The sequence below is a fragment of the Erinaceus europaeus genome, chromosome 17 (assembly GCF_950295315.1).
Source record: "Erinaceus europaeus chromosome 17, mEriEur2.1, whole genome shotgun sequence".
Classification (NCBI taxonomy): Eukaryota; Metazoa; Chordata; class Mammalia; order Eulipotyphla; family Erinaceidae; genus Erinaceus; species Erinaceus europaeus.
This window is the reverse complement of record NC_080178.1, coordinates 4,177,943-4,190,554: the sequence shown is the minus strand read 5'-3', so window position 1 is coordinate 4,190,554 and position 12,612 is coordinate 4,177,943. Positions and strand designations below refer to the sequence as shown.

General features: G+C 61.9%; 2 protein-coding genes across 3 annotated transcripts; one reads left to right on the top strand and one right to left on the bottom strand.

Moving 5' to 3' along the window:
- Positions 1 to 28: 28 nt before the first annotated feature.
- Positions 29 to 5,261, top strand: MRPL49 (mitochondrial ribosomal protein L49). The gene is made up of 4 exons (XM_007518592.3): positions 29 to 166; positions 1,429 to 1,579; positions 4,359 to 4,483; positions 4,582 to 5,261. The coding sequence occupies exons 1-4, from the start codon at positions 89 to 91 to the stop codon at positions 4,726 to 4,728; spliced, it is 501 nt and encodes a 166-aa protein (XP_007518654.1). The 5' UTR covers positions 29 to 88; the 3' UTR covers positions 4,729 to 5,261.
- Positions 5,262 to 5,393: 132 nt separating this feature from the next.
- Positions 5,394 to 12,252, bottom strand: SYVN1 (synoviolin 1). 2 transcript variants are annotated; one of them, XM_060176092.1, is made up of 16 exons: positions 12,120 to 12,252; positions 11,584 to 11,732; positions 11,415 to 11,507; positions 11,141 to 11,293; positions 10,977 to 11,025; positions 10,531 to 10,634; positions 9,626 to 9,752; positions 9,443 to 9,542; positions 9,305 to 9,370; positions 9,089 to 9,205; positions 8,837 to 9,000; positions 8,543 to 8,665; positions 8,318 to 8,461; positions 8,050 to 8,236; positions 6,599 to 6,750; positions 5,394 to 6,527 (listed from the first exon to the last, which is right to left on the bottom strand). In XM_060176092.1, the coding sequence occupies exons 2-16, from the start codon at positions 11,713 to 11,715 to the stop codon at positions 6,403 to 6,405; spliced, it is 1,836 nt and encodes a 611-aa protein (XP_060032075.1). In that variant the 5' UTR covers positions 11,716 to 11,732; positions 12,120 to 12,252; the 3' UTR covers positions 5,394 to 6,402. The 2 variants fall into 2 exon arrangements, with proteins under 2 accessions (XP_060032075.1, XP_060032076.1); XM_060176093.1 differs by having other exon boundaries at positions 8,318 to 8,458.
- Positions 12,253 to 12,612: the final 360 nt, after the last annotated feature.

Sequence of the window (12,612 nt, the reverse complement as noted above, 5' to 3'; positions counted from 1 at the left end):
GCCCCGCCCCCTGGGACTAACTTCCGGTTCCGGTGCGAGCCGGAAGGGGCGGGGCCAGGCCGTCGTGCGCACTAAGGGGTCGTCCAAGATGGCGGCCACTGTGTTCCGGGCTGCGGCGGCCAGCTGGAGGCTCGGGGTCCGACCGAGCTGCGGGCTACGGAGGCTGGTGAGAGCACTGAGCCTGGTGCCAGCGGCAGAGGGCTGAGTGTGAGGCTCCGGGTAACTCTAAGAACCGCGTCCCTCTCGGGACCTTGGTTTTTCCTCCCGGGCGTCCGACGACTAGGTTGTAGCGGCCTGGGGCGCGATTCGGAATTGTAAGGGTTCGAGCTGACCGGAGGGTGACCTGGCTCGCTCACAAGTAGCAGTGGCCTCGCCGCCTGGTTTTGGGAAGGGAAGCTGTTGCCTGTGCAGGGGGAGTTCAGTCCCAGATCACTGCAGCTCCGGGGGTATCCTTTGCGAGAACTGTCCAAGGAAGATCTTGAGTTTGAAGCATGGGAGCACAGACAGTGGTGTAACCTCTATTAAGGTCTTACTTGTTTTTTTTTTAAAGATTTTATTTATTGATTGATGAGAAAGATAGGAGGAGAGAGGAAGAACCAGACATCACTCTGGCACATGTGCTGCCGGGGTTTGAACTCAGGACCTCAAGCTTGAGAGTCCAGCGCTTTATCCACTGTGCCACCTCCCGTTCCACAGTCTTAATTGTTTTCCTGTGTTAAAGGAGGCTAGTGAAGTGTCCGATTAGTATTGTAAGCTTAAAGTGGAAACGTTATCCATCCAAACAGTGTTTGGACTGTGTTGGACGAGTGTGAGTGGGAGATGATCAGCGTGGCTAGTATGGCCTCGTTCCAAGCTGGGATCGGCGTGAGAGAGTGAGACAGAAAGAAAGATCAGAGCCGCTCAGCTGTGGCTTATGGCGGTGCGGAGACTGAGGCTGAAAGTCTTTTGCATAATCATTACACTACCTGGACGGGGTCGACCCCATCGGTATGTTTAGAGGAAAGTTTGAAATACTGACAAGTGATGTGTTGCCAGACTCACTGCTAAATGATCTTATAAGTATGTAAGAAAGCGAGAAAGTAGGGGCCAGGAGGTGGCGCACCTGGTTGAGCGCACACGGTCCGGTGAGCAAGGACCCAGGTTCGAGCCCCTGGCCCCCACCTGCAGGGGGAAAGCTTCACAAGTGGTGAAGCAGGGCTGCAGGTGTCTCTCTCTCTCACCCCCTTCCCTCTCAATTCCTGACTGTCTCTACCCAGCAAATAAAGATGAAAAAAAATAAATAAAAAGTGAGAAAGCACACTTCTGAGTCCCGTAGCAATCCCAGGAGCACTTGAATCTCTGGCCACTTGAATCCCGACTGTGCCCCGCATCCAGGCAGTCTGTAGGGGTGGGGTGGGCTGGGCTGACTGAGAGATGGTCTCTTCTCAGGGTCACACCCAGGCACCTCCTGCACACCCTGGTTTCGTGGAATCTGTGGATGAATACCACTTTGTGGAGCGCCTGCTACCTCCCACCAGCATCCCAAAGCCTCCAAAGCACGAGTCTTACCCCACTCCTAGCGGCTGGATGCCCCCGAGAGGTGAGCTGGGTGGTGGGGAAGGCAGGCGGCGTCCTTGTTCCTGTGGGTCTGTGTCTCCCAATTGGGGGGGAGGGTTCTAGGACCCCCAGTGTGTGTGTGCGCGCCTGTGTGCTTCTTCATTTTTTAAAATATTTTTTATCTTTATTAGATAGAGACAGCCAGAAATCGAGAGGTAAGGAGCTGATAGGGAGAGAGACGCCTGCAACACTGCTTTACCACTCATGAAGCTTTGCCCCTGCAGGTAGGGATCGGGGGTCTCGAACCTGGATCCTTGCACACTGTATATGTGCGCTCAATCATGTGCACCACCACCCTGCTCGTTTTTTTTATCTTTTTGTTTTTAATTTATTTTTTAGTATTTTATTTTGAGAGAGATAACAAAGAGAAAGACAGAAACACCAGAGCACTGCTCAGCTCTGGCTGATGGTGGTGCGGGGGATGGAACCTAGGCCTCTGAAGCCTCAGGCACAAGAGTCTCTTTGCATAACCATTATGCTATCTACCTCCGCCCCTATCTTTTTTTTTTTATTTTCCCTTTTGTTCCCCTTGTTTTATTGTTGTAGTTATTGTTATTGATGTCATTGTTGGATAGGCCAGAGAGACATGGAGAGAGATGGGGAAGACAGAGAGGGGGAGAGAAAGACAGACACCTGCAGACCTGCTTCCCTGCCTGTGAAGCGACTCCCCTGCAGGTGGGGAGCTGGGGGCTCGAACTCGGATCCTTAAGCTTGTCCTTGCACTTTGCACCACGTGTGCGCTTAACCTGCTGCGCTACTGCCTGACTCCCTTGAGGCTTCTTTATTAACATGAAAGGGGGGGGGGGGGAATGCACCACACAGGCAGATGCCATGCAGGGCTTAAACTCAGGCTCTCAGTGCAGTTCCCTGTTGGCTGCATGACATCTGGAACTGGACTTGTATTGAGATGCTTCAGAATTAGCATCTGTCTTGAAGGACTGAGGGGCCAGACGTGGAGGTCTGTTTTATTAATGTACATCCAGCCACAGAGGCAGAATTAGGTCTCCCCATATAAGGAAATCAGCGTCTGGAGAAAAGACCTGTAGCCCTGAAGCTCACCCCGTGGCTCCAGTTGGACTCGAGAACACACAGTCCCGAGTTCACTCCCTAGCAGGCATGTGCCAGGGTGAGGCTCTGGTTCTGTTCCTCGTTTTGTTGCTGTTTATTTTAAAATATTTTATTTTGTTGTAGTGAGAGAAAGACCAGAGCACTGCTCAGGTCTGGCTTGTGCCGGTGCTGAGAACAGAACCTGGGAGCTCGGGACCTCGGCAGGAAAGCCTTTTGCAGAACCGTTATGCGCTCACCCCAGTTCAATAAATTGTTATTTTTTTTTTGAGAGAGTGAAAGACCACAGCACCAAAGGGTTCCTCGGTGTGGTGGAGGCCAGGCTTGAACCTGGGTTGTGCACATGGCAAAGCAGTCACTATCCAAGTGAGCTATTCCACTGACCCTAATTCATTTTTTTTTTTTTTAGAGATTTTATTTATTAATGAGAAAGACAGGAGAAAGCATCAGACATCTTCCTGGTACATGTGCTGCCTGAGATTGAACTCAGGACTTCATGCTAGAGTCCAGTGCTTTATTCACTGTGCCACCTCCCTCCTCCTTCTTCTTCTTCTTCTAGCGTTTGCCCTTCTTCCGCAGCCAGTCAACAGCGTCAGGTTGAGCCTGATGTCAAGTTTCGAGACCTCCTTTGAATCTGGAGAGGTGGCAGTCGTTGACTATGTGGGTCATAGTCTGTCTGTAGCCGCAGGGGCAGTTCGGGTCGTCTCTGGCCCCCCAGCGATGGAACATAGCGGCGCACCGGCCATGGCCTGTTCGATAGCGATTGAGGAGGGCCCAATCATAACGTGCTAGGTCAAAGCCGGGTTGACGCTTGCAGGGGTCTGTGATGAGGTGTTTGTTCTTTACCTCAGCTGACTGCCAACTCTGTTTCCAAGAGTCTGGAACAGAGAAGTTCAGTGTAGGCGTAGGGGACCAGATTGGGTGACGAGACGTCAAGCGTTGGACAGGGTGGGCGAAGATATCCGCGTATATTGGCCACCTCCCTAATTAACTTTTTCTCCAAATCTTTATTTGTTGGATAGAGATGGCCAGAAATCAAGAGGGAAGGGGTAACAGAGAGAGAGACACCTGCAGCCCTGCTTTACCACTCGCAAAGCTTTCCCCCTGCAGGTGAGGACCGGGGGCTCGAACCCGGGGTCTATGTGCATTGTAACCTGTGTGCTCAACCAGGTGTGCCACCATCTGGCCCCTACTTAATTTTTTTAAAAAAGAGGAGTGAAGTAGAAGACCTGAGAGTTTGCCTGTCCCCTTCTCAGGAGGCCACGCATCGTGCTTAAGAGCAAAGCGTGGAGCTCAGGTGTTTCTGTGTCCAGACTTGTCTACACCGCTGCTAGTGTGAACTTGATCAGTCACTGGGCTTCTCTCAGCATCTGTTTCAACAGATTGGAGCTCATGTGCTTGGCATAGAAAGCCCGGCACATGGGTGCTTCTGAGTCCCATCCTTTTGAGTTACAGATTGATTTGGACTTGCCAAACTTAGTGGAAAGGGCAAGGATGGGTCCCAGCAGTAGATCAGGGAGTGTGGTTCTGACTTCATTTCTTCCTGAACAGCCTGTGGTACTGGGCCTGGTACTGGACCTTGAGACTCTAGGGTGAGCCAGCTGGTCAGGGCTCTAAGCTTTGGGGAGAGGCCCCTAATCTGACAGCGAAGACTGAGGGGAGCAGCCTTGGCTGATTCCTGCCCCTCCCTGTCACAGACACCCCTCCCGACCTGCCGTACTTCGTGCGGCGCTCTCGGATGCATAACATCCCGGTCTACAAGGACATCACACACGGCAACCGCCAGATGACTGTCATCCGGAAGGTGGAGGGCGACATATGGGTAAGGGGTGTGTGTGTGTGTGTCGGGTCTGATCCTGGTGGCTTCTCATCTGAAGGCAGGGGCCTCCTGACCAGACCCTGCTCGTTGTTGTCTCTCAGGCCCTGCAGAAGGACGTGGAAGGTTTTCTGAGCCCCCTGCTGGGGAAGAGGCCCGTCATGCAGGTCAACGAGGTGACAGGCACCCTGCGGATCAAGGGCTACTTTGATGAGCAGCTCAAAGCCTGGCTGCTGGAGAAGGGCTTCTGAGGACCCCAGGGGTTCCCAGGGGGCAAGTGCTTGGGCAGGAGCTTCTAAGTCTTCGGAACCTGTGTGGAAAGGGGAGAGGACCAGCACCGGGAGCAGCCTGGCTGGCAGGTGGCATTAGCTGCCATCTTCCCCCAAGCATCCCCAACCTTGGCCTGCTTCCTGCCCCCCTCTTTGGAGCCCCCTGGACCTAGCTGTTGAAATGTGGGGGGTTGCTGCATCTCTGATGGAGGAGAGGTGACCGGTGGGCACCCTTCCACTAATCCTGGCTTGCTGCAGGGGACAGGATGGGGTCCCGGAGAATTGGCTCTTTGCTCTACCCCAGACACCAGCTATCCTGCAGTCTGCACAAGGGGTTCCTCCTGCTGGCTGACCGGGTGGCAGCTAGATGGGGGTGGGGGTTCAGGAAGAGAGAAGCTGGGAGTCACCCCGTCTCCCAGGGCAGCAGCAAACCATCTGAGGTGGAGTGCAGATCCTCCCCCCCCCCCCCCCCCGCCATGCCCTCTGCTCGGAGATGGAACCCTTCATCTGATGCGACTAGTTCTAGACACACGTTTGCACCCTCTGCCCGGAGACAGTTAGGGGAAGAGCTCAAGACCAACTGGAGGTTCCAGGCCGTGGTCCAGCCTGAGCAAGAAGCTCGCTCGCACAAGCCTGCCGACCCCACAAACTGTCAATGCAAGTTTTTATTGGCCGTATATACAATTTAAGCTATTAAAATTTGTACAGTATTTACAAATTAAATAATTATATGTCTCCAGCAACTCTTGTAACACAAAACTGATGGGCCTGGGGAAGACAGGGTAGGCAGGCCGGGTGTCTGCCTGGCCAGGAACCTTTTCTAAACCGGAAAGGCTGGGGGCCTGGCCCTGCTGCTCCCCGCTCCCAGGTTCAAGTTCAAGCTTTTCAATCCAAAGACAAAAATTGAAGCTGGAAGACAAGGACAAGGAAGCAATATCCGATCCACACTCTTAGTCTAGCAGGGGCAGAAGCGGTCTCTGGAGTTTGCAGGGTTCAGAGGCAGACCGTGGGCGAGGCCGGGCAGTGGCTGCTGGGCAAGCCCCAGGACCGGCTCAGAAGAGCCTTGGAGAGGGAGGGGCGGGGTCCCACAGCGCTGCCCTCCTGCCCTCCACCCCCAGGCATTCCTTCCCCTGAGTTGTGTGGTTGCCAAAAAAGTTGTGGGAATGCCACAGGGCACAAAGGGCACAGCCACTGTCACAGATGGCTCCGGGGTGGGGGTGGGGATGAGGGAAGCCTGGACAAGGCCAGGCTGTGGGCTCCCGGCGGGCTGAGCCTCGGGATTCACACTGGGGATCCACACTTGGGGACGGAGCGAATACTGTTGGGCACTGCAGCATAGCTCCACGCAAGTGGGGCTCGGAGGGGCTACCCATCTCAGGAGGGCAGGGCGGGAGACAGGACTCCTGGGGGCCACACCTCTGCCAGCCCGGGCTGCGGGGCAGGACAGGAAGACGGGCCTGACTCAGGGTCCCCACGGCTGGCCAGGACTGGGGGGCTGGAGTCAGCTGGGGCCCTGGGCCTCTTTCCACTTGGCTGTGCGGTGGTGCCGCCGCCGCCGCCGCCTCTGTCTCGGATCTGGGGGTTACTACTCCCTGGTGTGGGTGGAGGGAGCTGGCACTTGGTGGCAGAATGACAGTGGGGGCAGGACGGGCCACGTCAGTGAGTGGCCGAGGACTCCAGCTTCTGCAGGCGTCGGCGCCGGAGCTCCGCAGTGTCAGGCTCCCCGTCCTCAGGCGGCTCCTCCGCACCCACGGCCTCGGCAGCTGGAGCTGGGGACGAAGCTGGGGACGACGTGGTGAGCAGTGGGGCCCAGGGTGCTCCCCTCCCCATCCCGCAGGCTGAGGTCTCCCACCTGGTATCTTTTCAGGCTCAGAGGCTGGTGAGGAGGCTCCTGAGGACAGAGTGGTGTCCTGGGGGCTGGGGACACTGGCGGAGGTGGCAGCGGTGCCAGCAGTGGGAGCAGGCTCCTCAGTGGGGCTGGCGGAGGTGGCTGGCCGGGGAGGCCTGGAAGAGAAGGGCGACAACTGGCCAGGCCTTGCTGGTCCGGCATGACTGGCACACTTTTGCCCCCGACACACATGCCTTTTTAGTAACGATGGAGACAGGCAGAGAGAGGGAAAGAGCCCACAGCACTGAAGCATCCGAGTGGTGAGGGCTGACCTGGGCCACACACGGCAGAGGAACGCACTCCCCACCACCTTTTATAGACAGCCTGCTGACAGAGGGAACAGCACAGCCCTGCTGACGTGCTGCTGGGAATGGAACCCAAAGCCTCCCGCTCAAGAGGCCAGTGCTTTACACACTGCACCACCTCTCAAAAGATCTCCTTCCCCCGTGACCATGAGGGACCAGAGTACACACAGTGCTGGGGAATAAAGTAAGGACCCCACTCGTGCAAGTCCCCTGGTGGCCCAGACACGAGGGGGGACGTGTGTGGGCTCCGGCTTCTCTAGGCACTGGGGACCGCACCGCATGCAGGCAGGGACTGGCCTCGTGCATAGTCACAAGCCTCCCGGAACCCCACGTGCGGGAAGGCTCTGCTGGTGGTCCCAAGCCTGCCCTGTGGGTGCTGGGAGCCAGGTCTGTGGCACACACCTCGGCGGAACCCCTCTCCCCAAGTTGGGAGACAGTGCTCATAGGGCAAGGAGCAGGCCCCAGCCTCGGTCTGTGGGCAGACTGGCTCCAAGCGACTGTTCCTTTTTTGCCTCTGGGGTTATTGCTGGGACTCGGTTCGGCACTGCAAATCCACTGCTCCTGGAGGCTATTCCCCCCCCCCCCATATTTGTTGCCCTTCTTGCTCTTGATGCTGCTGTTGTTGGATAGGACAGAGAGAAATGGAGAGAGGAGGGGAAGACGGGGAGAGAAAGACAGACACCTGCAGACCTGCTTCACCGCCTGTGAAGCGACCCCCCTGCAGGTGGGGAGCCGGGGGCTCGAACCGGGATCTTTACGCCGGTCCTTGTGCTTTGCGCCACCTGCGCTTAACCCGCTGCACCGCCCGACCCCCGTGACTGTTATTTTGCAGACGGCGCGTCGGAGAGTGGGCTTGGAGCTCATGCGAGTGAGCACTGCCGAGTGCCCGCCTTCCCACGGTTTCTGTTTTGAGAGACCCCACCAGCACTGCTTCTCCCAGGATGTGCCAGGGACCAAACCCAGGGCCTTGAGCCCAGTGGCCGGCCCATCTCCTGGCCTTCTAAGTCTTTCTATCTGGCCCCCGACGAGGACCACACTGCTGAGCGAGCGCCAGAGCTTGCCGAGTGAGGCAGGAACGTACGTGAGCGAGCCCGAGTGCCCGGCACGTACCCCAGCGAGGCGAGCACCGTGAGGTACTGGCTGATCTGCAGCATGGCGGCGTCCAGCAGCGTGTGGATATTGCGCAGGCTCTGCAGCCGGGCCTCCAGGTGCTGCCGCTCGTGGCCTTCCAGGGCACGCAGCTCCTCGGGAGTCAGCCCCGCAAAGCCGGCGGGGGGCACGGGCATGGGGGGGAAGGCTGGAGGGAGGCAGGGGCTCAACAGGGCCGTCCGCCACCCTGGGCCCCCAGCCTGAGCCCGGGAAGGCCCAGCCCGCTCACCGAAGGGCGGAGGCAGTGGCATGCCCATCCAGGGAGGCGGGAAGGGGAAGCCGGCGGCCGGGCCGGCCTCAGTGGCGGTGGGGCCGGGGCCTCCAGCAGGGCTGGTGGTGGTGGCGGTGGCTCCGCTGGGCCGGGAGAGGGCTGTTGGAGAGCCAGAGCGCCCGTCAGCGGGGGTCTTGGGGCCTCTGCCTCCCTGGCCCCCTGGGCAGCCCCGTGCCTGCTCACCTGCACTGGTGGATGGAGCAGCCTCTGCTGAGCTGGGCGGAGGCGGGACAGGTGGGAAGGGGCCCATGGGGGGCCAGAGCGGGAACATGCCAGGAGGGAAGGGGGGCAGGAGGCCCTGGGGGACTGGAGAGCAGCCATGATGAACCAGGCCCCAGTGGGAATGGGCCCCTGGTAGCACTGCCCCCAGCCCCCAGCTGAACCTGAATCGAGAGCCTGGCCCCCAGACAGCTGAAGGCAGGGCCCGTGGCAAGGGTCCACAGAGTGTGGGGTGGGCAAGACGAGAGGCACACTCACAGTTGGGAGGCTGGGGCAGCAGGGGTGGAGGGTGGGCGGCAGGCGGGGGCGCCTGGTCAGCAGGCTCCGCAGGCGGAGGGGACTGGGGCGGCAGCGAGGCCCGCAGGACGTCCATGCGGCAGGTCGGGCAGGTCTGCTGCCGCTGAAACCAGGAGCGCAGGCAGCTGCGGACGCGTGGCGGGCGAGGTCAGCAGGGCCCAGGGTGCATTCCCAAGCCCGCCGCCAGCCCCTGGCCCCCAACCCCGGCCCCACCTGGTGTGGAAGATGTGGTTACAGGGCAGCCTCTTGGCGCCCGTCACCATCTCCTCGCGGCAGATGATGCAGACGTTGTCCACAGCCTGCAGCTCCTCGGGGGTGGCGTCGGGGTACCTGCGGTGGGGGCAAGGTGGGGGGACGGGACCATCAGGCCAGGCTGGAGGCTGGGGAGCCTCGGTGGGAGGGCGGCGGCGGGAGGGCGGCCCCACTCACAGAGTGTTCATGTTGCGGATGGCCCGGCGGGACATGATGGCGTCCGTCACGGCTTTCTTGAACTGCCTGGAAGGACGGGGGCCGGTCAGAAGAGGTGGGGGGCTGGGGCTGGGGGTGGCAGGGCAGGGTCGGGCTCACCTCATGGCCAGGTACATGGGCCGGATGGCGAAGAGCGGGAAGGTGTGCACCTTGATCATGATGGTCATGAAGGCCACGTACAGCAGGACCTTGACGAGGCCTGGGGGGCGGGGGAGCAGAGGTGTCACGGGCCAGCCGGCCAGGGCACGGGGTGGGCGGGCAGAGCGCGGGGGCACCGCTCACCTGTGAACAGCTCGGTGTAGAGCATGTACACGGCCTTGTTATCCCAGGGGTTCTCACTCTGCAGGTCCACCGAGTGCAGCACGTACTTGATGAAGACGGTGAGCACCATGGTCATCAGGATGGCGTACTGCGGGGCAGGGGACGTCGGCACGCGCCCAGCACCCGGGGGCCCAGCACCTTCCCTCTGGTGGCCGAGGCCTTCGGCTCTCACTGGGCCTCCAGGAGCCCAGCCCGCTTGTCTGGACGGTGACGGTGAACCGTCCTTTCTGACATGGCTACTCGAGGGCCGAGAGACAGTGCAGTGGTAGCACACTGGCCTCGCACACAGCTTGCCCGGTTGTTCTGCTGGCTAGGTAACCTGGGCTGCGGGCCAGGGAGAGGCTCAGTGAACGAGCGCAGCCTCTACCCGCTACCATGTGCCAGGACCTGGGCTCCTGTCCCCGGCCACCACGTGGGCAGGCCGTGCAAGGGAAGCTCCCAGGTGGCGCTGCGGTGTCCCTCCTTCCTGATCTCTTCCCTGCTTTGGGGGGGGGGGGGTCTGCCAGATCGTTATACTCGGAGGTGTGGCACTCCAGTGAAGCGCCAGTGGCAAGACGTAAGTAAAGCAATAAACACAGCAGCCCAGGAGATCGCTGGCACCACGTGGGCCACCGTCACTCTCCCTCTTGCTAACGCACTTTGCGCAGATGTGAAACTGTGCCCCTCAGAGGACAACGGTTCCAGAAAACATTTCTTCAACAATAGTCAGCGAGGAAGACTCAGGCTGAAGCACTCGGCACAGGCCCGGAGAGCAGCTCCCCGCGGGCCCGCGGGTCACGGAGCGGCCTCTCGGCCCGGCCTGTCCCGGTCTTCAAGGAACGGCAGCACGACCTGGGCCCAGCCTCCCCGCCCTGGAGCCCCGTTACCTCAAAGCCAAACACCAGCTGCACGGAGGCCCCGCGGGTCAGGATGCTGTGGTAGGCATGGCTGACGAAGAGGAAGTCCAGGATCCCCAGGAGGCACATGAGGGCTGTGGGGACCCCCAAGCGGAGGGCAGCGGGGTGAGCCCAGGGACCAGGAGCCACGTCCGCTTGGCAGATGGCTCTCACCCCCGGCCCACCCCGGCCAAGGTCATTGCTGGTGTGGGCACGCCTGGCTGAGTCTGGCCCCTTGGGGACCCCGGTTCTGCATGGGGCAGCCCAGCCGAGACCAGCAGGGTACAGGGTACGGCCGGGAGCTCCCCGAGCGGAGCAAGACACGGGCCATGCAAATCGGCTTCCTAAATTATCTTTCCTGTACACCTGGGGACAAGGGGCTGCCCGCCGCCTCTGGGGTGCAGGGGTGAGGTGCCTCCCCCCCCCCCCACACTCACAGACGATGCGGCAGTGGAAAAGCCAGGAGATGTTGGGGCTGCGCTCCATCTGAGGCCAAACGGGGGGTGGGGGGGAGCGTCAGGAATGGGGGGCGACGGGGGGGAGGGTCTCCCCAAGCCCCAGCCCAGCGGCTGCCCTCTTCGTCCCGCCCGGCCACACTCACAAAGTCCACACGGTCCTCCGCCAGCCAGTGGAAACACTTGAGAAACAGCAGGAGGGTGAAGAGCGCCACGAAGCGGGGGCTGAAGTCGTCCCGGAAGACGGTGAAGGCCAGGCAGGTCTCGGTGACGGCGTACCAGGAGCGCTCCAGGAGGTGCTGCGGGGACAGGCGCGAGGGGACAGGGAGCGGGAGCGGGAGCGGGAGAGGGGCGCCGCTGCCCCGCCCGCCCGGCCCCCGCCCGCCCGGCCCCCCGCCCCCCGGGCCCCCCGGCGCCCACCTCCATCTCGGCGGCTCGCAGCTGGCCGAAGAACACCTTGCCCATCACCTTGCCCAGGAGGAAGACCAGGACGAAGGCCTGGATGTAGAGGACCTGGGGGCAGGCGGGGGCTCAGCCCAGGCCCCCAGCACGGGCAGCCCCCAGCCCGCAGCCCGCAGCCCCGACTCACAGCCATGCTGGGGCTCGACTTGGTCAAGTACACCACGGTGGGGTAGAACTGGTGCTTGAGGTAGTAGGCGTGGGCCACCACGGCCCCGGTCAGCGCCATGCTGGCCGCCATCATCACGGCCGTGCGGAACATCGCCCCGGCTTGGCGACCTGCGGGGAGGCGCGGCGGGTCACCCGGGCGGCGGGTCACCCAGGCGGCGGGGGCCGCACAGTCCCGGCCCGGGGGGCAGCCGGGGGGCGCAGGCCGGCAGGTGACAGCTCCGTCCGGGGCTGCGCGGTCGTGCCACCCGGGAACCGGCGCCCCCCGCCCCCAGCCGGGGCGCAGCGTCCACCCGGGGCCGCCGGGAAACGGCCGGGAGCCGGGCGCCAGGGCTCCGGGCCGCGACGCTGCGATCTCCCGGCCCGGCCCGGCGGCGGTGGGAGCTGCCAGCTGACAGGCGGCGGCCGAGGGGGCGCGCCCGGCCCGCAGCCCCGACCCCGCTGCCCGCCCCGCCCCGCCCCGCCAGCCGGCCCGCCCGGCCCGCCCGGCCCACTCACCAGGAGCCCAGCGCCGCCAGCCGCTCGATGCCCGCGACTGCGGAGGCGGCTCCGGTTAACAACACCCCCACCCCCCGCGAGCCGGAAGTGGGCCCCCGACACCTCACTTCCGGCGGCGCGGGCGCGGCGCGGCGCGTACCAAGTGCTCCCCGCCGGCCGCGTCCAGCCCGCGCGACCCCGGCTGACGCGGGGAGCCACGCGCGGGTGCGGACTCGGCTGCCCGAGCGGCACCGAGGGGCTCCTGCGGGGGCCGGGCTGGCAGACGGGGTCCCCGGGCGGCGCGGCCGACAGAGGGTGTCGCCCCCGCGCTGAGTGGACGCGGCCGGCGGAGGGGCGTGGCCCCGGTCGGGCCGTACCACTGCGAGGGGCGCCAGGCGCTGGCGGTAACTGGTGAGGAAAATGCAAGGTCCCGGGACACCCCGGGGAGACGACTCCCCGCTCAGCTGGCTAGTGGCGTGTTTTCCGGGAGACGCGGATTCAGAGAAGCCACGCT

Coding starts and splice junctions, on each gene's coding strand:
- SYVN1 (XM_060176092.1), bottom strand. CDS start 11,715: ATGTTCCGCACGGCCGTGATGATGGCGGCCAGCATGGCGCTGACCGGG. Junction 9,543..9,625: donor CTACACCGAGCTGTTCACAG/GTGAGCGGTGCC, acceptor CCCGCCCCCCAG/GCCTCGTCAAGGTCCTGCTG. Junction 8,462..8,542: donor TGCTCCATCCACCAGTGCAG/GTGAGCAGGCAC, acceptor CTGGCTCTCCAA/CAGCCCTCTCCCGGCCCAGC.
- MRPL49 (XM_007518592.3), top strand. CDS start 89: ATGGCGGCCACTGTGTTCCGGGCTGCGGCGGCCAGCTGGAGGCTCGGG. Junction 167..1,428: donor GCTGCGGGCTACGGAGGCTG/GTGAGAGCACTG, acceptor GTCTCTTCTCAG/GGTCACACCCAGGCACCTCC. Junction 1,580..4,358: donor CGGCTGGATGCCCCCGAGAG/GTGAGCTGGGTG, acceptor TCCCTGTCACAG/ACACCCCTCCCGACCTGCCG.